General features: G+C 40.9%; 1 protein-coding gene across 1 annotated transcript in view; it reads left to right on the top strand.

Moving 5' to 3' along the window:
- Window positions 1-6,313: 6,313 nt before the first annotated feature.
- The window catches only part of DLD (dihydrolipoamide dehydrogenase), a 35,197-nt gene continuing 14,037 nt past the window's right edge, over window positions 6,314-27,473 (top strand). Inside the window, exons 1-8 of the mRNA XM_043588592.1 lie at window positions 6,314-6,456; window positions 7,958-8,036; window positions 15,318-15,397; window positions 15,880-15,948; window positions 16,519-16,588; window positions 18,212-18,312; window positions 19,124-19,267; window positions 19,797-19,898. Coding sequence (XP_043444527.1) covers window positions 6,418-6,456; window positions 7,958-8,036; window positions 15,318-15,397; window positions 15,880-15,948; window positions 16,519-16,588; window positions 18,212-18,312; window positions 19,124-19,267; window positions 19,797-19,898 — 684 coding nt within the window. The 5' untranslated portion in view covers window positions 6,314-6,417. The remainder of the gene's footprint in view (window positions 6,457-7,957; window positions 8,037-15,317; window positions 15,398-15,879; window positions 15,949-16,518; window positions 16,589-18,211; window positions 18,313-19,123; window positions 19,268-19,796; window positions 19,899-27,473) is intronic.

Genomic DNA, 27,473 nt, shown 5'->3' with positions numbered 1-27,473 from the left:
AATCGGAAACAGGCTCCAGGCTCTGAGCCATCAGCCCAGAGCCCGACGCGGGGCTCGAACTCATGGACCGCGAGATCGTGACCTGGCTGAAGTCGAACGCTTAACCGACTGCGCCACCCAGGCGCCCCTCTTTCAATTTCTTAATGGCTAGGATGAACTCACTCCTTAACTGGAAACGTTAAATGAAATACGCTGAATGAGATGATGGGTGTTTCCGACTCATCTCCCTTCAAGTACCATTTCCACTTGAAGGGGTTTAAATTCTGTGAGAACAAAAACTATGAAGAGGAAATCTTTCATAAGCTGGCAGACGATGGCCTTGAGAGATACACTCCAGTTCTCCAATGGCTCTCATCTCAGCCTCAGTGAGAGAGAAACAGGGACAGAGACAGAAAGGCACAAAGAGAGGGAGAGAGGGAGAGAGGGAGAGAGGATGACGTCTAAGCAGCTACAGAGTGGAGAAGCATGAGGAAATTTTTCAATTGGTTGAACAGATCAACAATACAATTGTGTGGGTCAAATCCATAAAATGGTTAGAAGTAGAGAAGTCTTTAATGAAAAGAGTGACGGACTTGGAATCAGGAACCCTGGATATGAGTCCTGCCTTAATCACTTCATAGATCTCTGAGTTTAGACAAGTAGCTTCATCTCTCTAGAGCAGAAAGTTCTTATTTTCAGATATGATGATACCGGGGTGCCTGGGTGGCTCAGTTGGTTGAGCGTCTGACTCTTGAACTTGGCTGAGGTCAAGATCCCACAGTCGTGGTATCAATCCCCACTGGTTGTGGAGCCGCTTAAGATTTTCTGTCTCCTTCTCTCTCTGCCCCTTCCCCCCACTCTTAAAAAAAACAACAAAAAACCCCCGATATGATGATATTAATAATACCCACGTCAGGGGCGCTATGTAGACCAGTGTTAGTATGTGTGTGTGGCAGAATTTTACAAACAGTAAAATGCCAGTCACCCAGCCACTCTTAGACATCCTTAAAGATTCATGCTTTGAATCATGCTTTGAATTCATGGCCACCCACCTTCATCCATTGTATGGAAAACAGACCTGCAGAAACGCAAGTCGAGTGACTCAAAATGTATTTTGCACGGGAATTCAACAAATCTTCTTGATAAGTGTCCCAACAAGTTATAGCAGTGTGATAACAATTTCCCTTTCCAAGGACCTCCTGTGTGCCAGGTGCATTATTTAAATTTTTAAAAATCCTTTTAACCAGCTTCGATGTAAACATTCTTCTTCTTCTTCTTTTTTTTTTTAAATATAATTTCTTGTCAAGTTGGCTAACATACAGTGTATACAGTGTGCCCTTGGGTTTGGGGGTAGATTCCCTTGATTCCTCGCTGCATCATTCTATTTCACAGATGAGGAAACAATTTAGAGAGATTAGCAAATTTGCCAGAGGGCCCAAGCAAAATGAATTACGGAAGGATTCATGACCCTAAAGCCTACGCCATTTTCCCTCCACCACGCTGTAAATTATTGTGATTTTTTTTTTTTTGCCCTTTATTCCTATTTGCCCAGTTGTCTCCATGCCTCAGATATCACAGGCTCCTTGGTTTTCCTCTCTGTCGACATCCTGCCCACCTTCAAAGACCTATTGAAGTAATTATATCTTGCCAGAAGACTTCCCTCGGGTGCTCAGCCCATTCGGATCCTTCCACGTCCAAATTTCTGTAGCTCTTACCTTTTCTGCTTACTTCCATGTTGCCATAATGTTTTTGGAGTGTCTACTCTGTGCAAGTCACTATTCTAGGCTTGGGGGTCTATCAGCAAACAAAACCGACAGAAATCTCAACGCTCAGGGAGCTTAGATCCCTGTGGCAGCAGTAAACTTTACGAAATAAACGGGAAACGATTATACAGTGTCCTAGAAGATGGTAAGGGCCGTGGGACAAAGTAAAGCCAGAGCGCAGAGAATGAGTGTGAGGGCAGAAAGAGTGTTGATTAGGGGTGTCAGGACAAGCCTCCCTGAGAAAGTGACTTCCGAGTAAAGACTTTGGAGTAAAGGCATTGCCTGATCTCAACTAGATTGTCAGCTTTCTGAGATCAGGGACGTTTATGACAACGTGTCTGTCTTCCTTTCAGTGTCCTGCACAAAATTCTGCACTTTGTTAGGTGCCCAATGAACAACACTTGGTCCTTGCTGACTTATTAATTCTGAGCACCAGTGGCCTAATATCTTTGTATTTAGGAGCATTTTGAAGCAGGAACGGTGGACTATTTTCTGTGTACTTACACACTGTGAACTAGGTGGTAACTCATTATTTCCTACTCAATCAACCACGAAAGCTTAGGTTAGCATTTGAATACAATTTTATCGTTGCTGTTTAAGCATCATCTACGTAAATAAAATTACTCAGGAGAAAAAGGAGATGATTAAGAAATGAAGTACAGTTATTTCCTCTATAAAACCACAACATCTCCAAAGGAGAGGGCTGTATAGCAGCAACTCTGAGACCATTTGAGGTGTTTCGTCTCGCAACAGACGGGCGAAAGAAAGTGCTAAGGAACCCTGTTCCTTACCAGTTAGTACCACGATGTAGCAGAGAATTGCCACTTACTGACTTCATGACCTTAGCGTTGTTATTTAAACGCTCTGTGCTTCCGTTACTGTCTCTAAAAACTGAGATTAATAACACCTGTCTTGCAGTGTCATGCTACTTAAAAGTTCATTTAAAGTGTCTTGTACACAGTAGTTTTTCAATACGTGGTTGTGTACCAGTCATGATTCTGGATGGCAGGCCATCTCAGAAATAATATCTGGCTCGCTTTTGCAAAAAGGAATTTATAGGCGAGCTGATAAGCACGGAACCAATGTAGAGTTTCGAGAGGGAGGCCGGGAGCTAGACAGCCCTAGATGAGATTTTGCCTAGGAAGGGCCGGAATAGGACACCGCCATTGCCACTACCGACCGCCAATACTGGAGTCACCGCACCTGCCAGCAGAGTGAATCCCAAATTGTCACTGTCTTTGAGCCACCCCTCTTAACTCAAGTCCTGGTGGGAGCATCAGATGGGCTTAAGTTCTGTGTCTGCTGCACCTGCTGGAGGCCAGGAGATACAGGGGCGGCCACTAGGGCTTCCTAGTAGGGTCTGGTCTCACCCTGTGATGGGCCCTTCAAACATAAAAAGGAGATTCCAATAAACAACAGCCCCACAGTAAGAAACATCTACTATAGATAGCTACTGTATTATGTGGGGACTCTGCAACTTAGTGGAATAGCTTTACAGCTGGAGGGCAGCTTGTGCCCCTTCATTTTAAAGTTTGGGAAACCAAGGCCCGAAGACATGACTTCTACTAAATTACACGGGAAGTGAAGAGCAGTTAGGTCTAGAACTTAGGTCTCCTAATTGTCAGTCCAGTATACCTCACAATATTCCTTCCAACTTGTCCAACTCGTTCAGATCCCCTATTAGACCACCGTAGCCCTTCTCAGAATCACACTTCTCAGTTTTATAAGGAAAGTATTGCTGCAGGATTTTTTTTTTTTTTTTAACCTCAATACCCGGGATTCATTGTCTCGCCATTTCGAAGAATTTAGAGGGGGACACAAAATGAGCAGCAGATGAAAGTTTATTAGAGTATAAGATCAGAAAGGAAGAATAGTATGAAAGCCCTCTTTCCCGAGAGGGAACATTTGAAAGTGAATGTCCACCTACTATATTATAGGCAAGAGGTCCTTGTTTTATAAGGTCTGGTCATGCCCCACCCCTGTTCCCTTCCCCTCCTTACTTCTCAGGTCCTATGCTCATTGGCTTGATACCTCTAGGTGCTGGGCTGTCTCTTCCTGATTGGATCATTTCCATTATATGAGGGGTGGTCTATGGCCATATCAGTCCTTGTGAGCTATACATTTTATGGTCTACTACTTATTTTTAGTTAGGTCTTTTGTCAAATTCCGGAGGGAAACCTGAGGGGGAGTAGGTGGGGTCTGTTACATTTTTTTTTTAATTTTTAAATTTTTATTTATTTTTGAGAGAGACAGTGTGAGCAGGGGAGAGGCAGAAAGAGAGGGAGACACAGAACCTGAAGCAGGCTCCAGGTTCTGAGCTGTTGGCACAGAGCCCGTCGTGGGACTCAAGCTCACGAACCTCGAGGTCACGACCTTAGCTGAAGTCGAAGTCGCTTGCTTAACCGACTGAGTCACCCAGGCGCCCTAGGTCTGTTACATTCTTAAGAGGGACCTTAAGCCTGGGGGGGTTTGCTGTGGTCAGACACTCTTCCCCACCCAGTGACCTTAGGCCCTAATCTTTCCCTCTCCTCCCACTGAATCCTATCTTCTCCTATCATACTGAGTGCTCAGAGCCTGGATTCTGTGTCTCTCTCTGTCCTTCCTCCACTCATGCTGTCTCTCTCTCAAATAAATTAAAAAAAAAAGTGTGGCCCTTTGAGAATGTATCTATGCTACAAGTGTCCATCACTGTCCATATGCCAGCAAACCTTCAAATCCGTGTCTAGAGTTTTTAAGCTCTAGACATTTGTTTCCAGTAACTATTGAAGATCGCAAATGGATTGTCCAGCTGGCATCTGAAATTCAAAGAAGTTGTCTCATTATCTTCTCCCCAAAGTCATCCTTCTTTCCATGTTGCCTATTTCTGTAATGGTTTCACTACCCACCCAGCCATCTAAGCCAGACATTTTGAAGCCATCTTCAGTGTTTCTCACTCTCATTCTCACATTCGGAGTTGATAGAAGTTGGTGATTATTGCCAACCTTACTGGTGGCTCACCTGTATCCTTTTAGCGTTCACTTTTCCTCTGTATATTCATCTACAAGCCTTCTTAGAGACTCTGCTAGAGAGACTTCTCTGGCTGCTGGTGCTCACTCGGCTCACCTATGGGGAAACCCAGAAGTGCCAGGGAGTTAAAGTCCCTGGGAGCAATCCTCAACTAATGACTGATGGAAGTTGATGGATGTATTTTGAATAGGAAAACTGAAGCATGTTCTATATTATCTCCCAGAGGTCTCCAGTGAGTCTGAATACCAATTGTTCACACTGGTAATCTACTCGTTAATGTATCTGAAAGCATTCCCATCCCTTTTTCATCCTCTACCAATGCTTGCTTGGATCAGTTCTCAAATAAACTCATTGCACTCAACTGCTTATTTCTGGGACTGCTTCTAGGGCTGGTCAACTAAAACAGTGACCCATTAAAGGAGTTGGGAATGGCTACACAATTTTCACTAGGGATGACTGGATATTTGGAAATACTCACTAATCATAAATATAAGGGAGAAAATATGCATGTTTAAATAAGAAATTGGATAGTTGAAACTGAGGTGCTGACAGGATCACCCAGGGGGACATGTTCTGTAGACAACTGAAAATATGGAATTAGAGATTAGAGAAGTACAGACTGGAGATAAGTGTCTAGGAGTTATCAGTGTACGTAGGCAGGTGCTAAAGCCATGAAAATGGCTAAGATGACCAAAATGCTTATTTACAGAGTAAAGGACAGGGAGAATGGATGTTGGAGGACAACTAGCAGCCTGTATAACAAACACTAACTAAATAGCATTCTCTTCTCCCCTAAAGCTGAGTATAGCTAGGTAAGGAATAATTTTTAATTAGTGTTTAAATCCACAGAGCCCAGCACGGTGCCTGGGCAGTAAACTTTCAAGAAATGTAGAATTAAGTTTCATTCACACTATACAGTTATCACAAAGCATGAATCAGACCTTAGAGCTCTGTGCTCAATCTCGAAGACAATGTTTTTCATTGTCTCTTATAAAAACCTAAAACCTTATCCCCCACCCAACCCATCCTAATTTGCTCTAACAGAGGAAGATAGTGTTTTCTGTTTTGCCAGTTAGCTTAATTAGAGTAGGCTGCTGGTGATGCCAAAGTCTGTGGTTCCATCCCTTATATAGTATCTGATTTGAGGAGAGAAATTATAAAGCAGTCATCTTTCCTCTGCGCGACCTCGGGGATAGTTAACTTCTCAGGCCTCATCCGAGGAAGTGGTAAAACTCATCATCTTTCATATACTTGCTGTGAAGTGAGACGATGCCTGGAAAGTGCTGCGATTCCTCAGCTTAGCACAATCAAGGACCCGTCAAGCCTTACTTTCTGCAGCTTGCACCAAGCAAACGATAGCCTTGTTAATTTAGCTCGTCTTCCAAGTATAAGATCACATTACTAACCCCCACGTTTACCTATCACCGGTAAAATGGTACGGCACTCCCTCTCTGCCACAAAGCACTAGGCGCCTTACGACAGTGTGCGACCCCGCGCCTGACAGGAACGCCTAGTCCCATGGGCTCTGACCGCTCCAGCCAATCGCGCTGCTGCCGACCCATGACGTAAGCTGCTCTTGTGCATGCGCAGGGCGGGGAGACCTTGGCGAGGCGGCAGAGGAGCTTAGCGGAGGTGAAAGCATTGGCGGAGAGGAAAGTTGAGCGGTAAAATGCAGAGCTGGAGTCGTGTGTATTGCTCCTTGGCCAAGGTGAGGGCCGGCTGGGTGGGGTCGTGCGGAACCAGAGGCACAGAAGGGCCTGCTGACGGAGTCCGGACGCGGCCTAACTGGTGGGGCGAGAGAGGCCGGCGGTCGGGCCGGGACCACCCGCGGCCCCGCCCCTGAGCAGGCTCTGCCCTGGCCGCGACCGGACCAAAGACCCGGGCGGCGGAGAGGCCCCGCCTGTTGTGTGACGGCCAGCAGTTACTCACTGTCCACTCCCAAGCCTGGGCCCTGGGCACACAGGCTTCTCCACCTTGGCAGAGGAAGTAGAAATAGCACTTGCCCCGTCTGGTCTGGCTTTTCATACGTTCTACCTTTTATCTCGAATCCTAATCTCAGCCCTAGAGTGGCAGTGGGCAGGTAACCTTGCGGCTGCTCCTTGAAACAGCCAGACGCAGTCAGCCCCGGCAGGTAACCCTAAGAATTCTTCAGAGGCCTCTTCATTGTTTGCAGCTTTAAGGTAGTGTCCATTGCCTTCCCTCCTAGAGGCTTGCAGCAGGTTATCTTTCGTTACGACAGCTCTCCCATTTCATCTCCGTGTCGAATACAGCCAGATTGTACGTATGTGGGATCGTAGCTAGAGTACTGTGCTGATGGATACCTTAAAGATCATATGCTGATCAAACTCCTTTGTGTCTAGGATGAGTAATCTGTGTTCCTGAGAGTTAATGTAATATGCTAGGAGTTACATTTTTAGTTAGAGGGGGAGCAGGGATTAAAAGTCAGGACTGACGTTTGGTTGGTCTGCTCCACTTTGGCCTACCGTCCTGACCTCAGGTGCCTTGAGTTACCTTGGAGTAGAGACCATGACTGCATTAGTGTGGGTTTCATCACTGCCTCCCGTTTGCCTGCTGTGATAGGAGCTATTTGCTTTGTTTCTTTGTGCCTCCCTGTTCTTAGCGTAGGAGAGAGTAGACGTCCATAGAGATTTTTATGGAGGTTGTGATGCAGTCCGTGAAACCTGAGTAGCTGTTGAATGTCAGTAACTGCGTTTTCCAAAGTGACATTGTCTAATTTCAGTTCCTAGTTAACTGTTCAGGAGCATCTTCATGGGTTGTACGTGGTAGTTTGAGTTAGGAAACAGCAGTTACAAGTAGGATTGTAATAATACAGATTATTGGGTACTTAAGTTAGAACTCTAAGAACTTTAACTGTGACATTAAAATGATCCCTGGCGCCAGAAATTAGCCGTGGTTTCTGAAACTTTAAGAAAACTTCACGCCACGGAATAACACTTTTTGTTGGGCTAACTATGACATAGTTTATTGAATATTCATAATGAAAAGACAGTGTGGTGAGCTGAGGTGGAGAGTTTAATTGTTATGAAAGAGGAGAAATTGATGTGTAATCTCTATGTGGCAATGGAAGATATATTAATAATAATAAGTGCTTGATAAAGTTTGCTCCATTTATTACATTTTCATGGACCTTCAGTAGTTCACTGTTTTGAATTCACATTTTACATCATATGAACAATTTTCTTTTCCAGAGAGGCCATTTCAATCGACTATCTCATGGCTTACAGGGAGTTTCTGCAGTTCCTCTGAGAACTTACGCTGATCAACCAAGTAAGTACTTAGTAAAACAGTTTTTCCTCACATTATTTCATAGTTCCTTTGTGTTTAAATGTAAAAGTAAGTGAATATTAGAGTTACTGGTAATAAAATAGTGGGTCATAGAATTCGTTTGCTCATCTGTGTATTCACTTAAATGTTTATTGAGCACCTAGTGTCTCCAGGCAGTGAACAAGGCAAAGCCTTACACTTTTGGAACTAATAGTCTGGTGACAAAAGACAAACAATACTGAAGTAGTAGGTAAATATTTTGGGTAGTGATTGAAAACTAAAGCGGGCAACGGAGAGGAACAAAGACTATTTTAGATAGGCTGTCAGGACTTTTCTAAGGAAATGATGTCTGAGTGAAGGGAGGGAGTGAGGTTATTTCAGGCAGACAGAAACAACTATGACAAGGGTGTGAGGTGAGAACTAGCTTGTGAGGTTTAAGGCATTGCAGAAAAGGCCGGTGCGGCTGGAGGATGTAAAATCAGAGAGGTAGGCGGGGATCAGTTCATGGTGGGAGGGTTTTGGAAGCCAGGTGAAGGAGTTTGGATTTTATTCCCAAGTGTGGTGGGAAAGGCAATGAAGGGTTTTGAGCAGGGGATGATTTTTGAATGTTTACATTGAAAAAGTTAGGGGTGCCTGGGTGGCTCAGTCAGTTAAGCGTCCGACTTCGGCTCAGGTCATGATCTCATGGCTTGTTAGTTCGAGCTCTATGTGGGGCTCTGTGCTGACAGCTCAGAGCCTCGAGCCTGCTTCGGATTTTCTCTCTCTCTCTCTCTCTCTCTCTCTCTCTCTCTGGCCCTTCCCTGCTCACACTCTGTCTCTATCTCTCAAAAATAAATAAACATCAAAAAAAAAAAAAAGAAAAAGTTAATCCTGTCCACTGGGTGAGGTTAAGTGTGGTGGTTATTTGACATGGTTTAGAATGGTAAGATGACTTTTTGACATCCTGAGCGAAGATTTTGATGGGCTTGTCAAAAACATAGGACTAGAAGGATATACCCTGAAAGGAAGCTATGAAAGCTATGGATTATGGATATTTTCCTCTTTTTTAAAAAATATTTTTGAAGCTTCTGTAAATGACACATATTTTGTTTTTCAGCTATTTAAAACAGGAAGTTAATAGGCTTGTTTTTTTTTGGTTTTGGTTTTGGTTTTTTAATTTTTCTATGGTACCATCCAGTATGGTACTTGGTACAAAGTAAGTAACCAGCAACAACAACAGTAATAGTAACTGATTCCCTGAGGGCTTACTGTGTCTCAAGCAGTCTTTAATCCTTGTTGCCATCTTGTAAGATATGTGCTTCCATTTTCCCCGTTTTATAACTGGAGGAACTGAGTGAAAAGAGGTTCAGCTAAGAAAGGACAGAATTGGGAAAATTCTTCTGACCCTAGAGTCTACATTTGTTTTTAACCTTTTTAATGTTTGTTTATTTTTGAGAGAGAGCACATGCAAGCGGGGGAAGAGCAGAGAAAGAGGGAGACAGAATCCGAAGCAGGCTCTAGGCTCTGTGCTGTGTGCAGCACAGAGCCTGGCACGGAGCTCAAACCCACGAACCGTGAGATATGACCTGGGCCGAAGTGAGACGCTTAACCGACTGAGCCACTCACGTGCTCCTAGGGCCTATGTTTTTAATTTCTGTTCTGTTTGGTCAGCTTCTGTTGAGTATTTGTTGATGAGAGCAACTGGAGGAGTTCAAAATTTCTTATAATACAGTCTCTGTTATAACATCTGGAAGATGTTTGAATAACTGTATGAACCAAATTCATCAAGATTTGAAGAGTGATGTGTGTTATTGTGGTAGGACCTTTTGTTTCATGACAGGAGTGGACTCACAGCACTTAATCACTCACATTAGCTACATTCATTCCTCAGTTCAACAGCTATGGGATATATACTATGTGCTAGTGACTGGGATGATGCAGTGAACAAGTCAGACAAGATGCAGCTTTTTAAAAAAATTTTTTTATTTAAAAAAAATTTTTTTTAACGTTTATTTATTTTTGAAAGAGATGGAGACAGAGCATGAATGGAGGAGGGGCAGAGAGAGAGGGAGACACAGAATCTGAAGCAGGCTCCAGGCTCTGAGCTGTCAGCACAGCCTATCACGGGGCTCAAACTCACGAACCACAAGATCATGATCTTAGCCGAAGTTGGACGCTTAGCCGACTGAGCCACCCAGGTGCCCCCAAGATGCAGCTTTTATAGAGTTTATAGTCCATTTGGGCAAGACAAGCATCCATCCAATAATTGTGATAAGCGGAGAGCCTGGATGGCTCAGTCAGTTAGGAGTCCGGCTTCAGCTCAGGTGTGAGGTCGGGCTCTGTGCTGACAGCTCGGAGCCTGAAGCCTGCTTCGGATTTTGTGTGTCTCCATCTCTCTCTGCCCTCCCCTGTTTGCACTCTGTCTCTCTCTCTCTCAAAAATAAACATTAAAAAAAAAAAATGTGGTAAAGACTCCATAGGCTAAATATAAGGGAGCTATGAAATCTGTATCCCGATGGAGAATGGTCACAGAATTCTTTCCTAAGGAAACGATGTTGATATCTGAAAAGGGTTGGGGTGGGAGTGGGTATGGGAGGAGGTGTTCCAGGTAGAAGGAGCAGCATGTGGGAGTATTTTGATGTGAGAAGGAGCACAGTGCCTTTAAGGAGCTTGAAAAGGGCCAGTGTGGCTGAAGTGTGTTGAAGATTGAGAGTTGACCTCTGCAGATAATGAAAGACCCTAACTCTTTATTTTAACGACAGTTGGAAGTCATCGGGAGTGTTTTAAGCAGAGGCCTGATACGATTTGTTTTTTGTTTTTTGTTTTTTTTTTAAGTTTATTTATTTTTGAGAGACAGCACAGATGTGCATGCCAACAGGGGAAGAGGGCAGAGGGAGAGGGAGAGAGAGAAACCCACGCTGTTAGTGCCAAGCTGATTCTGGGCTTGATCTCTTGAATCATGAGATCATAACCTGAGCCGAAATCAGACATTTAACCGACTGAGCCACCCAGTGCCCTGATATGATTTGTTTTTAAAGATCATCCTTGCTGCAGATTGGAGTTTTTATTGTAATGCTTTTTGCTTTTTCTCTCTTATTAGACTAGAAGAACCAGGGCTGTGTCATTATAGGTATCCAAAGAACTTAGAATAGGGTCTAATGCTCAATAAATGTTTGTTGAATGAAAAAGAAAAGACCAATGAAGAAGGAGAGAGTAATGTCTGGGTCGGGTTTTAGTGGGAGAGAACACTAGAGTAGCATTGGTGTTACGGAGATTGGAGGTTGTGAGATTGGGAGGTGGATCTGAGGAGGGAAGAAACATCCGTCGAGTGCCTTGTATGCACCTAGCATCATCCCAGGATGTTGACATGCATTGTTATCTTTGACCTCAAACCCTGGGGTGTAGGTATTACTGTCACTATTATTCCTATGTTACATCAAAACCAGAGAGATTAAATATTTGCCCAAGAATTTACGAAGGGGTAGAGCTCATGTTTGAACACCAGTTTTTCTTTCCTTTCTTTCTTTCTTTCTTTCTTTCTTTCTTTCTTTCTTTCTTTCTTTCTTTCTTTCTTTTAACTTCAAATCCTTTTTTCTTTTACTATATTTCTCCTTTATGGATTAGGGAGGTTGTAGGGTAATGATCAGAAAGTAAACAATTCTTATAGAATTCAGGATTTTAGAGGCTGGGCAGTTTTGGGTGATGACAAGTATAGGATGTTACTATGAAAGGGTCACTAAAATAGACTGGAGATTAAGGCCGTTGATAATTTAAAAAGGGCCCCTCTACCCCCCAAAACAAATAAACCTTTCCAAGTAGCTCTTATACTCATTTAGTGAATTTGGTAATTAATAATTCCTGCCTTATGATATGTTTTTTCTTACCCCTTTTTTTAGTTTTAAAAATAATCTTGATTTATGTATATTTTGAAACATGCCTGTTTTCCCTAACTGTAGTGTCAGGTTACTGAAGGTAGTGATTTCCTCTTGGGTAGGTGTTCATAAATATTTGTTGCTTTCGTTATGTTAATGAAGGAGCTTTTTGTCATTTTAGTTGGAGTTCCTGATTGCCCTGGAGATGATGGGGTCATCTGAGTGTTCTGCATGGCATTAGGACAGAAAGGTATAGGAGTGAGTGGAGGCTTATGAATGGAAAGAACCTGCTTTGAACCCTGGCTGTATCACTTACTAGTTGTGCAACCTTATGCAGGTTATCTAGTCACTCTCAGCCTTAGTTTCTTCCTGTGAAATGGAGGTCTGATAATTGTGTCATAGAGACATAAGGAGGCTTAAATGAGACGACATGAAATACTCAGCTCACTGCCTGGCACAGAATAAATTACCAAAATGGTAGATGTTATTGCAAACTGACTCCTTAAAATACGTCTTGCACTTTGTTGATGATTATCATTTATTTGTAACTCAACACCTGTATTTCAGTGGTAGCCTTGATGACACGGTGTACTTATTTTCCTCACAGTGATATAATAAGTAACATTCGTAGAACACTTTTTCCTGCTTTTTCTCCTTCAGTTCATTTCATGGCATTAACTGCCATGTCTGTTGAAGTCCATCACGCCTAATTGTATCCCAGTATTTTTTAAAGCATCAGCCTGATAACTTTCTGCTGATATTTCACTGCCACCTAAAATGCAGATTGCTATGTAGCTGTCTTCTGCCATACTTCTAACTTAGTCATCTTTCTCCCATGATACTGATTTGTGTGTCCTGTTTGGTTTTTCTTTTTCACTCTTAAAGGCTAGAGCTAATTTTGTAAAATTAACCATCAAGTGTTCCTTAATGTGTTTCATTTAATTATTTGTCTGTATCCTGGTTTTTAAAAGTGTATGTGGGAATCAAATTGAGAAATGCTTTTGGACAAGGAGGTGGTGAGTCAGAATTGTGTGTTGTAAACTTTTCACCTGTGTGCAGCCTTTGTGTAGGTGAGAGCCAACTGGTTTGTCTTTGCAACCTTTCGTTATGAAAAATCGCAAATGTTCAGAAAAGTTGTAAGAATTTTCCAGTGAACATTCATAGATACTTCCACTAACATTTTACTGTACTTAAACTGTCATGTATCTGTTCATCCATTTAGCCACCCTTCAGTCCACCTTACTTTTTTGACACATTTAAAAGTAAATTGCAGACATCCCCTAAATACTGGCTTGTTTTTGAAGGTTTGTTACTGGATCACACCCTCCTATGGTCTCAGCTGACTGATCTTCAGAGAATTTTCCTTTCTCCCTTCTTTTTTGTTCTCCCTAGCACTTTAGTGGTGTTCTGATGGAACGGTTCATCTAATATCTTCAGTGAGGGGTGAATGGTTTTAAATTTTTGGTATTTTGTATAGTTAAAAAAAAATCTAAGAGCACGATGGGAAATGAAACTAAAATTTTTGGCTATTTCGTGTTTAAATTTCTTTAATTAACATATACTTTAATCAGAAAAGATGTTAAAAATTCAGCAAAGAAACCTGTTTTTTGTAGCTTGTGTTTCATTACTGTGAATTAAAAACTAGAATCCAAATTAAAGAATATTGTTTAGGCATCATTTGGTTCAAAACTTGAAAATAGATACACACTTTATTATGTACTTAATTCTGAACATGAATCAGGGAACCAGACAGCGTAGCCAAAGAGCACAAGTGGATCGATGAAACTTGAAACGATCCTTTTTTCATGTATTGGACTAGCTATATATTTTTTTTCATGTACTGAGTAATCCTGATTATCATTTGATATAACCAAAGAGAATCAGTACTTTTATTTATTCAGTAGGAAGGATTCTTAGGTTTTGTGGGTTGGATAACTTCTTAGTTATCTTTCAACACAGGGGTTCTGTGTTTCTTTTCAGTCCTGCAGAAGTTTTTTGATGATACTAGCACTCCCATCCCTTGGAGGGGTGGGTGTTTTCTTGAGGAGGGATGATCAGAAATTAAAACTGCCATCTTCAGAGGTCAGAATATAGCTACCATATAGCAAATATTTATTATGTATGCTCCAAGTATTGCGCTAAGCTATTTACATATTTTGTATCATGCCCCTGTGAAGTAGGTTTTTTTTGTAGTCTTTATTTTGCAGTTAGAGAAACTGAAGGTGAAGTGAAACAGGTTAAATTACTCTCCTAAGGTTAGATGTCTAATAATTATAAAGCTTGGTTATTGCTCTTAGGATTTTAGTTTATGATAGTTGAAATTGAGGAATAGAATACCGTTGAATAATGGGATGACCATTGGAAATAGAGACAAAAAGCTTAAATTTTGTCTCTGCCAGTCACTTGCTATATGACCTTGGGCAAGTTAACTGACCTCTCTGAACCTAGTGTTTCTTATCTGTGAAATGTCAGTTATATGCCATCCTTACTGTCTTCATAAGAAGTTCTGAGAATCAAACAGGATAATAGATGTGAAAATGTGTTATAAACTGCTAAATGCTTGGGGTTGTAAGGATAGTAGAGGCGGAGGAGAAGGGAGACTGTCTCCTAACTCTTTCAAGCCAGTGTATTTTTATTTGAAGTTGGCTTGAGAGCAGTGGGAATAATTGGACTTCTTTTCCATTTGCATTGTAATTATTATATTACTAAGGCTGCTGATCAAAGTTAATTGCCTTTTCTATCTTCATATGGTAAATGTCCAGAGTAGTTCACTTAATGTTCTGGTTAGCCTGTTATTATAAACTATATGAAATTTATCAGTATTCAAATAAAGTCCAAAATGTGTTTGCCACCTATTACAGGGAAGCTGGTTTTTCTCCCTGTATCTCAAGTACAGTACCTGGAATCATATCATTCTTAAATTTATTGACAGCTCTAAGGATATACAAAATTTAATCCTAACATTAGTCATTTAAGGTAGTGTTATTGTTTCTTTTATGACAGAAAAATTAAGTCACTTGGTTACACAGCTAATAAATGTTAGAGCTGAGATTTGAAGACAAGTATGTCAGATTCCAAAGTTCTCTCCCTCATGCAGATGTGTCTTCTAGGGTCACTAAAAGCCTGTCTTGTCGTTATTAAGTAAAACGGTGTGGAATTTAGCAAGGTCAGTGGATACAGTGGATATAGAACTCTGTTGTATTTCCATATGTCATAATGAACAAATAGAATATGAAATTTAAAAATGCCAGTTTTAGTTAACATCAAAGAATGTTAAGTACCTAGGAATAAAATAGTACTGGGTAGAAAATTCTGGTTCCTTGTACTTTCTTGGATGTTTAAAGTATCAGATTTTTTTGTTTGTTTTTTTAATGTACTATTTTTGGTCCATATTAAGCAATTTACTGTTTATATCAATTTGCTTTTATTGTAGTTGATGCTGATGTAACAGTGATAGGATCTGGTCCCGGAGGATATGTTGCCGCTATTAAAGCTGCCCAGTTGGGCTTCAAGGTAAAGTTTAGACTAAACGAGGTGTTGATTTATTTTTATTTGGAAGGAGTTGATCATATTCACAAAATACTTTGCACCTAAATAACAGTGGTAAATAATGTCTTTATTCTATAAGTTCTATTTAGGCCTGAGACGAGTGAAGAGTGTTATTCGGTTGTGGTAGTCTCATGAAATAGCAGAGTCCATTATTCCCAACTCCCCACAGTGCTTCGCACGTTTGGCTACTAACTTCACTTTGGAAGCAACAGTAATAGAACTAAAAGCATGTGTTTGGTAATGTTAAACAAAAATGTCTTAGAATAATTCACATTTGGGTTAGCCTGCATTTAGTATTACTCAGATGATAAATTTTAAAGGACTCTATTTCATTCTCACAAATGCAAACTTATTTTGTACAAGAATTAGGACAGATACATGGGAATTTTAGTGAACTGACAGTCTGCAGGTTATGTGCCGTTAAATAATATTTTCTTTGGTTGTAGACAGTATGCGTTGAAAAAAATGAAACGCTTGGTGGAACGTGCTTGAACGTCGGTTGTATCCCTTCTAAGGTGAGCGTGTGTTTCGTACAGTGCAAAGGCTTCTGTCATTAGCCACCAGCTAGAAGGATATGTTAAGACTAGAATATTAGACTAATACAGTTACTAAAAAATAAACAACCCAAGGTTGATAAAAAACATGTTCTCCTTGGTAAAGCTTAAGCAGTGCTTTCAGCAGTCTGCCATACATTCCTGAAATTGCTTCTTTGTTTTGGAATCCCTAGCCTTTCCATTCAAACAGACTCTCATGTTCCATTTTTCTCTTTAGTTCTCCTTTACCAATGAAACAGATCATAGGCAGTAAATTCTTGTAGGTGCTTTTGGATGTAGACAGGACTGCCATTTTCACCTGCCCCCTGAAGAGGGTACCTATTCCTTTGCTTTTAAAGAAAGTAAAGGTGTTTTGTTTTTCAGTCCTGCTGTTGAACATTGTGTCATTATTTGACTTAGATTAATTACATAAGAACAGAAACTGAATTGTTGTAGTCCTTTGTACTATTGCATGCAGGGGATGTCATTTCTTAAGTGCTTTTTTATCGTATATAGTCTTATTATTAACATTTCATCATTTTGTCTATTTAGGCTTTATTAAATAACTCTCATTATTACCATATGGCCCATGGAAAAGATTTTGCATCTAGGGGAATTGAAAGTAAGTATACCTTTCATATTTAGCAATATTACCAGCCATACTTGACTCTTCCAGTTAAAGACTTCTGTATGTCTAATGAGTAATACATGTTTCATTGAGGAAAGAGTAAAACAAGATATTAAAAATAGAGATTTACTTAAGGCTTAAATCCAGATTTCTACTATGACCTCTTCTGTTCCTTTGACAACTTTTGTGTGAAGTCTGCTGTGTGTGTGTGTGTGTGTGTGTGTGTGTGTGTGTGTGTATGAAGAGTCAGTTTCAATTTCCCTGAAACCTGGAGATCTCGAGGTGGGGAGTTGGCCCTGGATTCCTGAGTGCTCTAGGCAGATAAGGAAGGAAGGATGGACAGACTGCTTAGGTTGTTGGTAGTGTGGCAAGAACAAAGGAGAGAATGGGGGATGCAACCGAGTGTAAAAGGAGGGCATTTCATCTTAATTTGGTAAATCTTGTCTCCCACCCTTCTTTTTGGGCTGTTTTCATTTCATCCTTTTTCACCAATTGTTGACAGATACATCCAGAGGGGTGGTCTGTTCTAGAAAGGGCTTAAACATACCAGTGGGTATGGAGGGGTAATCATTTTTCTTTCATTTGTTTGTTGAAGTAGTTTCTGAAAGAATGGGCTGTGGTAGGCAATCCAGTGGGTATAGTGGTGATATGTACACATTAAAGCAAACATATCAAAGTAGATGAAAGGTAGAATCAAAACCCACTTTCCTGACTCAGGAAAGAAGAAACAGGGTTTAGTCAAGAGACTTGCATCGTAGGCCAAGCTTCCTCTTCTAGTTCTATGACCTAGGTAAATCAGATCTCTCAGGGTCTCTGTTTCCTCATCTCTGAGATATGGGTCGATTGCATGTGCAGATTGCTAAGATCTCCCTCTTTTGAAGTTCTGCTGAGTTGAGCTGCTTTGTTTTCTTATGTTGTTGTTTCAGAGTTAGGAGTTAAATGAGGGATTTTTTTTTTTTTTAAGTTTATTTTGAGAGAGAGAGAGTACACGCAAGTGGTAGAGAATCAGAGACAGAAAGAGGGAGAGAGAGCATTGCAAGCAGTCTCTGCAGTGTGGAGCCTGATGCGGGGCTCGAACCCACAAACCATGAGATCATGACCTGAGCTGAAGTCGGATGCTTAACCAACTGAGCAACCCAGGCGACCCAAATGAGGGATTAAATCCAGTTGATTAAACTCTTTTATGTTAAGTTTCTATATTTAAAATTTTCAGATGAGTATTTTTGTTTTTGTTTTGTGAAGTTGTTCCTATTTAAAATTTCAGCTGGTGTTTTACTTTGCCATCTCTATTTAATTCTGTCCAGATTTATAATCATCATAATGTGTTCGGAGAATGAATATGTTGCCACGTGGGATGTAATGTGTATTTTGGACTGCATTTTTCCCAAAGGTGGACTTTTTACTGTGTTTGATAAGTTTTATTGACCATGATGTGTTGCTGTTGGCCTGTTTGCGAGCTACAATTATTATAGCAGTTACTACATGAGAAGTTTTAACACTGCCTTTTTTACAGTTCTGTAAGCATTAAGCTGAAATTTTCCAGACCTGATTAGTGAAAAATATCACATTGCGTCAAGAATTTAGCTAAGGACTAAAGATTTATTTAACAAATTACAGTGTCTGAAGTTCGCTTGAATTTAGAGAAGATGATGGAGCAGAAGAGTACAGCGGTAAAAGCTTTAACTGGTGGAATTGCCCACTTATTCAAACAGAATAAGGTCAGTGTTTTAATGTTCAGATGCCTGCTTCATCTTATGTTCATATGAAACATTCTGCTGATAGAGTGATGCCCTTAGAACTTAATGCTTGGGGGTATTATATATATATTTTTAATATTTATTTTTGAGAGAGAGTGTGAGACAGAGTATGAGTGGGGGAGGGGCAGAGGGAGAAGGGGGGCACAGAATCCGAAGCAGGCTCCAGGCTCTGAGCTGTCAGCACAGGGCCTGACACGGGGCTTGAACCCACAAACCATGAGATCATGACCTGAACAGAAGTTGGCTATTTAACTGACTGAGCCACACAGGCACCCCTATCTTTTTTTTTTTTTTTTCCTGCTGGGGATATTAATTTAAAACTGTGTGCTAACCTGAAGTAGATTCCCTGACGTATATAACAAGTTTTTTGCTGCTCTACGTGTAACCTTATTAAGTAAGGAAGTATTTTGTACTGGGTGTATTATTTAATAGAGTGCTTTTATTTTCCCCCCCATTAATCATGTTTTTTTATTTTTGTTTATTTTTATTTAAAAAAATTTTTTTTAATGTTTATTTTTGAGAGAGACAGAGACAGAGTGTGAGCAGGGCAGGGGCAGAGAGAAAGGGAGACAGAAACCAGAGCAGGCTCCAGGCTCTCTGAGTAAGCTGTCAGCACAAAGCCTGATGCGGAGCTCGAACTCACAAACCGTGAGATCATGACCGGAGCCGAAGTTGGATCCTCAACCAACTGAGGCACCCAGGCGCCCCATGTTTTTTTAATTGCAAACATCATTTTAAACTTTGTGAATGTATAAATATTATTTTATTAAAGGTTGTTCACGTAAATGGATATGGAAAGATAACGGGCAAAAATCAGGTCACTGCTATGAAAGCCGATGGCAGCACTCAAGTTATTGATACAAAGAACATTCTTATAGCTACAGGGTCAGAAGTTACTCCTTTTCCTGGAATCACGGTATGCTTTTTACAACTGTTATAACCTTCCTTCAGGAAGACCTTTTATAAACTACTTTATTCATGCTATTTATGCACTTTGAATGAAAAATTTCTAACTGAAATACCATATGTTGACACTCAGCTTTGGGAAGCTGTCTCTATTTTGCAGTGATTTTGACCAGAAATAGAACATTTCATATTAAGATAGACTTGGGTTCATTTTGTAGTTAAAATGGACCATTTTGTTTTGAAATATTGAATGATGAAATTTCAAGTGAGTATTTTTAATGGGATTTGTTAAAATGGACTGTACGGGATGGGGGAGAGGGGAAAATGGGTGATGGGCACTGAGGAGGGCACTTGTTGTGATGAGCGCTGGGTGTTGTATGGAAGCCAGTCTGACAATAAATTATATTAAAAAGAATTGAATGTAAGGATAGAAGTCATAGATACCTCAGAACAGATAAATGTCTTAGTATTTTTTGTGAGCTCATTTATAAGGCAGTAGGTTTTTCCAAATCATTTTGATTGTATGTATTTTGTTATAGATTGATGAAGATACAATAGTGTCGTCTACAGGTGCTCTATCTTTAAAAAAAGTTCCAGAGAAGATGGTTGTCATTGGTGCAGGAGTAATAGGTGTAGAATTGGTAAGTAATGCCTTTTCTTCTCTTACTGCCTTCCTGGAGTTGGAAGGAACTTAATGGTCTCCTGTTTGATTCTTTTTACAACATTGTAGGCAGATCAACATTGAGTTTTGCTTAAACACTTCTAGTATTACTAGAATTACTAATTTTTAAGACAACTAATTTATATAATCGTTAGTCATTAGAATATTCTCTTTTATTTTGAAATCTGCTTCCCTGTATCTTCTACCCTTTCTGTTTCCTAGGATGGATGTTTAAAAAATCTGACAGCCCTTCAGTCCTTCAGAAGACAGTTCTCATCTTGAGCAAATTAGCTTTCAGATATGACTTCTGCGGTCTGGCTCTTCCCTCTCCATCCTTATCTTGATCCCTCTTAAGTTTTGTCAGACTACTTGCAATTCTCCTGAGAACCTTGCTGTTTCATGCTTTTCTGCCTTCCTTGTTCTCCCTTCCTGTCCATCTGGTGACTTTTCTGTATTACCAGCAACCTCTTCTCTCCATTTTCAGGTATCCTTTCCCAGGGCTGTTGGATCTTGATAGCACAAAGAACTGCTTCACTTGTGAAATCACAAATTCAGACGTTGTGTTCTCTAACCATAACCTCCTTTCCTCTCTTACTCAGGTTTTCTCAGCACACAGGTGGTTTATCAGGTGCTCTAGTCCTTGTGTCCCTCTGTGTCTTTGCTCTCTGCACGTCCTGTCTTTGACTGCTTTCCTGATCCACTTAGATTCCATAGTCCATCACCTTAGCCACTCTTCTTGAGTCCCTTGCCTCCTTGTTCCCTCATCCTTGCTGGCAGAGCTCTAGTCCTGAGGAAATTCAGCTGTCTGCTCTTTGTTTTTTTAAATTGTAGTCGACCTACAGTGTGACGTTAGTTTCAGGTGTACAACCTAGTGATTCCTCAGTTCTGTATATCACGCTGTGCTCACCACAGATGGGGCCCCACCTCACACCGTAAGACGCTACTGTGTTGTACCATTTATCCCCAGGACTTACTCATTCTGTAACTGGAAGCCTGTACCTCCCACTCTGTTACTTTTTGCCCATTCTGCACTCCCCTCCCCTCCCTTCTGGCAACCACCAGTTCTCTGTATTTATGGGTCTTTTTCTGTGTTGTTTGTTTTGTTGTGTTCTTTTTTTTTTTTTTTTTGATTCCACATACAAGTGAAATCATATGGTATTTGCAATATGTTATGAAAAATGTTGCTAAAGCTTATGTCTGATAGATTGCTACCTGTTTTTTGCTAGGAATTTTATAGTTTCAGGTCTTACATTAGGTCTTTAATCCATTTTGAGTTCATTTTTGTGTATGGTGTAGAAAAGTGGTCCAGTTTCATTCTTTGACGTGTGACTGTTCAGTTTTCCTGACACCATTTATTAAAGAGACTGTCTTTTCCCTATTGCGTAAGTTTTCTTTCTTTATTATAGACCATATAAACATAGGTTTATTTCTGGGCTTCCTAGTTTGTTCATTGGTCTGTGTGTCTCTCTTGTGCCATTAATACACTTTTTCGATTATTGTATTTTTGTAGTATATCTTGAAATCTGGGATTGTGTTACCTCCAGCTTTGTTTTTATTTCTCAAGATTGCTTTGGTTATTATGGGTCTTTTGTGGTTCTGTACAAATTTTAAGATTATTTGTTTTAGTTCTGTGAAAATTACTTTTGGTATTTTGGTAGGATTTCATTGAGCCTTTGGATTGCTTTGGAGAGTATGGACATTTTAACAATCTTAATTCTTCCAGTCTGAGCATGGTATGTCTTTCATCAGTGTTTGAAAGTTTTCAGATCATATGTCTTTCACCTGCTCAGTTAAGTTTATTCCTAGGTATTTCATTCTTTTTGGTGCAATTGTAAATGCAATTATTTTCTTAATTTCTTTCTGCCACTTAGTTATTAGTGTATAGAAGTGTAACCAGTTTATATATGTTGGTTTTGTATATGCTGCATCTTCACTGAATCCATTTATTCTGATGGTTTTTGGGTGGAGTCTTGAGGGTTTTCTGTGTATAGTGTTCCGTCATCCTCAGATGTGAGTTTTACTTCTTTCTTACCAGTTTGGATGCCTTTTATTTCTTGTCTGGTTGCTGTGGCTGGGGTGAAGGTGGTGGGAGTGGCCATCTTGTCGTGTTTCTGATCATCATTCATTTTGTTAATGTGGCGTGTCACATTGATTGATTGGAGGATACTGAACCGTCTCCAGAATAGATCTAACTTCATCATGATGAATCCTTTTTTTTTGTTTTTAATTTTTATTATTTTTATTTTTTTTCATGTTTATTTTTTGAGAGAGAGCACAAGTTGGGGGGGAGAGAGAGAGAGGGGCTTGGGGAGACACAGAATCTGAAGCAGGCTCCAGGCTCTGAGCTGTCAGCACAGAGCCCAACACGGGGCTCGAACTCACGGACCGTGAGATCATACCTGAGCTGAAGTCGGATGCTTAACCAACTGAGCCACCCAGGTGCCCCTGATTTTAATCTTCAATTTGGTGAGACCTTTTTGGTGGCATATCCTGGAGAATGTTCCATGTGCACTTGAAAAGAATGTGTTTTCTGTTGTTTTTGGATGGAATGTTGTGAATGTTCTGTTAGGTCCATCTAGTCTGATGTCTTGTTCAAAGACACGGTTTCCTTATTGACTTTCTGCTTGATTTTCCCCATTGATGCAAGTTGGGTGTCCCCTGCTGTTACTGTGTTACGTCATTTCCTCTGTGTATGTCTGTTTTTATGTTCATACATTTAGGTGCTCCAATATTGGTTGCATAGATACTTATAATTGTTACGTTCTCTTGTTGGATTGATCCCTTTGTCATTATGCAGTGCCCTTGTCTCTTGTTACAGTCTTTATATTTTATTTATTTTTAATTTTTATTTTATTTTAAAGTCTGTTTTGTATAATGTAAGTATTGATACCCTGGCTTTTTTTGGATACCATTTACATGGAATATCTTTTTCCATCCCTTCCCTTTTGGTCTGTATTTTCTGAAGCAAGTCTTGTAGGCAGCATATAGATGGATCTTGTTTTTTTATCTGTTCCATCAGCCATGTCTTTTGATTGGAGCATTTATTTACATTTAAAGTAATTATTGATAGGTATGTACTTAGTGCCTTTTGTTACTTGTTTCCTCATTGTTTTTGTAGTTCTCTTGCTCTTTTTCCTTGTGATTGAGGACTTTCTTTGGTGTTATGCTTGGCTTTCTCTCTCTCAATTTTTGTGTGTCTATTACAGATTTTTGCTTTGTGGTTACCATGAGGTTCATAGATAACATCCTAAGTATATAGGATTCTAAGTAACATACTTATAATGATACTTATAATGATACCGTATAACTTATAATGATACTATATAACATAATAAGTATATAGCAGTCTGTATTAAGTTGATGGTCACTTAAGTTTGAGCATCTTCTAAAAGGACTGTATTTTTACTGCCCACTTCTATGTTTTATGTGTATGTTGTTATATTTTACATTTTCTAATTGAGTTCCCTTAACTAATATTTTATTTATAAATGTGCTGCTTTTTAGTCTTTTAACTTTCTTTGTAAGTGATTGAACTACTACCTCTGTTTGTTTTTATGAGTGAAATTTTTTTGGGTCATAATTTCTTCTCGGTATGGTCTTTTTGCTTAAAGAAGTCCTTTTACCGTTTCTTGTAAGGCCGGTTCGTTGGTGATGAACTGCTTTAACTTTTGTTTGTCTGGGAAACTCTTTGTCTTGGCTTTAGTTCCAAATGGCAACCTCGCTGGGTAGAGTATACTTGGTTGTAGGTTTCGTCTTTTTAGCACTTTGAATATATCCTGCCACTTCCTTCTGGCCTACAGGGTTTCTTCTGAACAATTAGCTGATAGCCTCATGGGGGTTTCCCTGCTGTGTAACTAGTTGCTTTTCTCTTGCTGCTTTTAAGATTCTCTCTTTATCTTTTTTTTTTTTTTCTCAACATTTATTTATTTTTGGGACAGAGACAGAGCATGAACGGGGGAGGGGCAGAGAGAGAGGGAGACATAGAATCGGAAACAGGCTCCAGGCTCTGAGCCATCAGCCCAGAGCCTGACACGGGGCTCGAACTCACGGACCGTGAGATCGTGACCTGGCTGAAGTCGGACGCTTAACCGACTGCGCCACCCAGGCGCCCTCTTTCTTTATCTTTTAATTTCTGACATTTTAATGATTATGCGTCTTAGTGTGGACTTTATGCGTCTTAGTGTGGACTTAGTGCGTCTTTGGGTTCATTTTTGTTTATGGCTCTCTTGCGTCCTGGACATGGATGTCTGTTTAGAGAAATTTTCAGCTATTATTTCTTCAAATAAGTTTTCTGCCCTTTGCTCTTTCTTCTCCCGGACCCCTATAATGTAAATTTTTTTTCCGCTTGATGTTGTCCCAGGGGTCCTTTAACCTGTCATTTATTTTTTTGCTGTTCAACTTGGGTGCTTCCTACTATCCGGTCTTCCAGATCACTGAACTGGTCTCCTGCATCCTCTAATCTGCCATTGATTCCCTTTAGCGTATTTTTCACTTTGGTTAATGTGTTCTTCAACTCTGATTGGTTCTTTTTCATATTTTCTATCACTTTGTTGAGGTCCTTACTGAGTTCATCCACTCTTCTTTGTAGTCCTGTGGGCGCCTTTACGACCATTACTTTGAACTCTTTATCAAGTAGATTGCTTGTCTGTTTAGTTTGTTTTCTGCTGTTTCCTTTTGTTCTTTTGATTGGAGCATATTCCTCTGTTTCCTCATTTTATCTGACTTCCTCTGTTTGTGTGAATTAGGTGAAAGGGCTACCTCTCCCATTCTTTTTTTTTTTTTTTTTTAAAGATTTTTTTTTTCAACGTTTATTTATTTTGGTGACAGAGAGAGACAGAGCGTGAACGGGGTAGGGGCAGAGAGAGAGGGAAACACAGAATCAGAAACAGGCTCCAGGCTCTGAGCCATCAGCCCAGAGCCTGACGCGGGGCTCGAACTCCCAGACCGCGAGATCATGACCTGGCTGAAGTCGGACGCTTAACCGACTGCGCCACCCAGGCGCCCCTACCTCTCCCATTCTTGAGGGAGTGGCCTTGTATAGGAATTCCCCTGTGTAGACTCCATGTTCCTGATGGCTTTGGCTTTCTGGCTGGAGCTGGAGCGGGCACAGGCTGGGGCATCTTGGGCTGCTTTGTGCCAGGGCCACCCTAATAGGACAGCTGGAGCTGAATCAGATGTGGTCTGGCAGGTCTTGGGGTTCTCTGTGTTGGGCTACCCTGGTGGGATGGCTGGAGCTGGGGTGGGTGCCAGCTGCAGCACTCCACAGGGGGCTCCCTGGCTGGATCGGTGAGGGTGCCTGGGGTGCTTTGCACCCAAGTTGCCTTGGCAGGACAGCTGGAGATGGAGTTGTAGTGGGCACAGGCTGGGGGTTTTCTTGTGTGTGTTGTGCTGGGGCAGCCCTAGTTGGACAGCTGGAGCTATGGTAGGTGTGGGCCAGGAGCCCAGGGCCACTGAGTCAGCAGTCCGTTTAGAGCGCCTGGACCCTGCTCCTGTCTGCACTACCAGGGTGAAGAGAGAGCGTAAACAGCGGTGCCTCTTAGCGTCTCCATCTCTGGGGGGCTTTCCAGCAGTCCCCACCATCTGGCCCATGCTGTATGGTTAGTAAATGAGTTTTCTCCACTTGTATAGTCTTTCTGCTCTTTAAAAGATTGTTTTGTTTTTTGTTGTGACCCTGGGTGGGTGAATTTGCACGTGGCTCCTCAGTCCTGTCTCTCCCTACTGCAGTTTGTAATGTTGGGATCAGTTTCCTGTCATTACCGTGTCTCAGGCTCTCCTCTTGTCCTCTGTGTGGTCCTTCTACCCTTTGTTGTACGGAAGCTGTTCAGTCTATTCTCAGCTCTTTAGGAGGGATTGCCGTATGTGCAGGTATGGATTTCTTGTGTCTGTGGGAGGTAAATTCAAGGTCTTCCTCTGCTGCCATCTTGGACATTTCAGGACCTTTATATCTAAGTGCCAACTAGCACCTCTACTTGTAGGCCCCACAGACACTCATTTCAGTACGTTTATAACTTAACTCTTCCCTCCCCCTTTTCCCTCTTTTCACCCTCCAAAAAACCAAACAAAACCCGTTTCTTTGTTAGTATTTCTCATCTTATTGAGTCATACCACCGCACATCTAGAGGCTTGAGCAGGAAGTTTGGGAATGACACGACTTCTCTGATGCCATGGTGCCTCATACTGAGTCACTGGGTCCTAATGTGATACTGTGAGACCTAGATGTCATGGATATAGCCGCCTTTTCACACATCTGCTTATCCTTGTTGAGGCCAGTGTCGTTTCTAATCTAATCTCCCATAGGGGCTGCAGTCCTTGATAACACAAATGTAATCCTGTCCCTTCCCTGCTAAAAATCCTTCACTAACTATAGTCATTAGGATAAATCCAAAATCTTTACTGTTATTGAAAGGCTGGCATGATGTGGCACTGGCTCACGTCTGCAGCCTCATTTCTGAGCACTATGTCTCTCAAACTGTGTTCCATGTAGAGCGAAATACCAGTTTCTGAACCAGCTGCACTCTTTGCTTTATCTGTAGGCCTTCTGTTCAGAACATGTATTCCTTCTCCTGGTCCCTGCACTCTCAGAGCCTTCCTCCACTGCCCTACATGCCCTGAAGTGCTCTCGCTGAGTGTTCCCTTGCACCCTGTGCTTGTTGCAGAATTGATCTCAGTTCACTGATACTACTGGTTCACTTGTGTCTCTTTTGTTAAGTCATAAACTGCATGAAATCGGAGGTTGTGGCTGCACTTCTGTGCATCTTCATGCAGCACAGTGGCTGGTATGAAATAAGTCGTCATATGTTAGCTTTTATTATTGCTGAGTAAACATTTGCTAATATAATAAATACTTTTCAGAAGTCACCTTACAAGTTACTTTTTTAGCGAAGACTTCCTTTTTTCTGAGAAAGTGCAAGTCTTTCTGTCTTTGAGTCTTAGTATGGCATGTCTGCGTTTGTATCGCCTACTAATTGACAGTATTTTGCATTTATTTGTTTATGTCTGTCTTTACTATGAGACTGTAAGCTCCTTGAAGGCAAAGACTGAGTGTCATTCATATTTGAATCTCTGTTGCTTTCCTTAATGCTTTTTACCTAGGTCTTGTAGGTACCGGATCCATTATTTTGTTGTCATCCTTCTGATCCACTCTGGTCTGTCAGGGTCACTTGTAAATGGTGTTTAGAACTAAGCATAATAGGGGCATCTGTGTGGTTCAGTTGGTTAACCGTCTGTCCGACTCTTTATTTCAGCTCAGGTCATAATCTCACACAGGATCAAGCCCCTTGTCGGGCTCTGCACTGAGAGTGGAGTCTGCTTGGGATTCTCTCTGTCCATCTTTCTCTATCAAAATAAACTTAAAAAAAAAATCAAAACTAAGCATTATATTCTGGATAATGGAGAGAACTTCTTTTGATATGCAATGTACTTTTAATGTAATGTACTTCTTTTCTTCGTCCTTTAAGATCAGTTGAGTTATTTTTCTTTTTTAAAGACTATCGAGTTTGTAGTCAGTTGAAAACTTCACATCTTTTGCTTGAGGAATTCTGATTTTTTAAACCAA

Source organism: Prionailurus bengalensis, chromosome A2 (genome assembly GCF_016509475.1).
Source record: "Prionailurus bengalensis isolate Pbe53 chromosome A2, Fcat_Pben_1.1_paternal_pri, whole genome shotgun sequence".
NCBI lineage: Eukaryota > Metazoa > Chordata > Mammalia > Carnivora > Felidae > Prionailurus > Prionailurus bengalensis.
The sequence above is the reverse complement of the archived record's forward strand: the minus strand, read 5'-3'. Positions and strand labels throughout refer to the sequence as shown.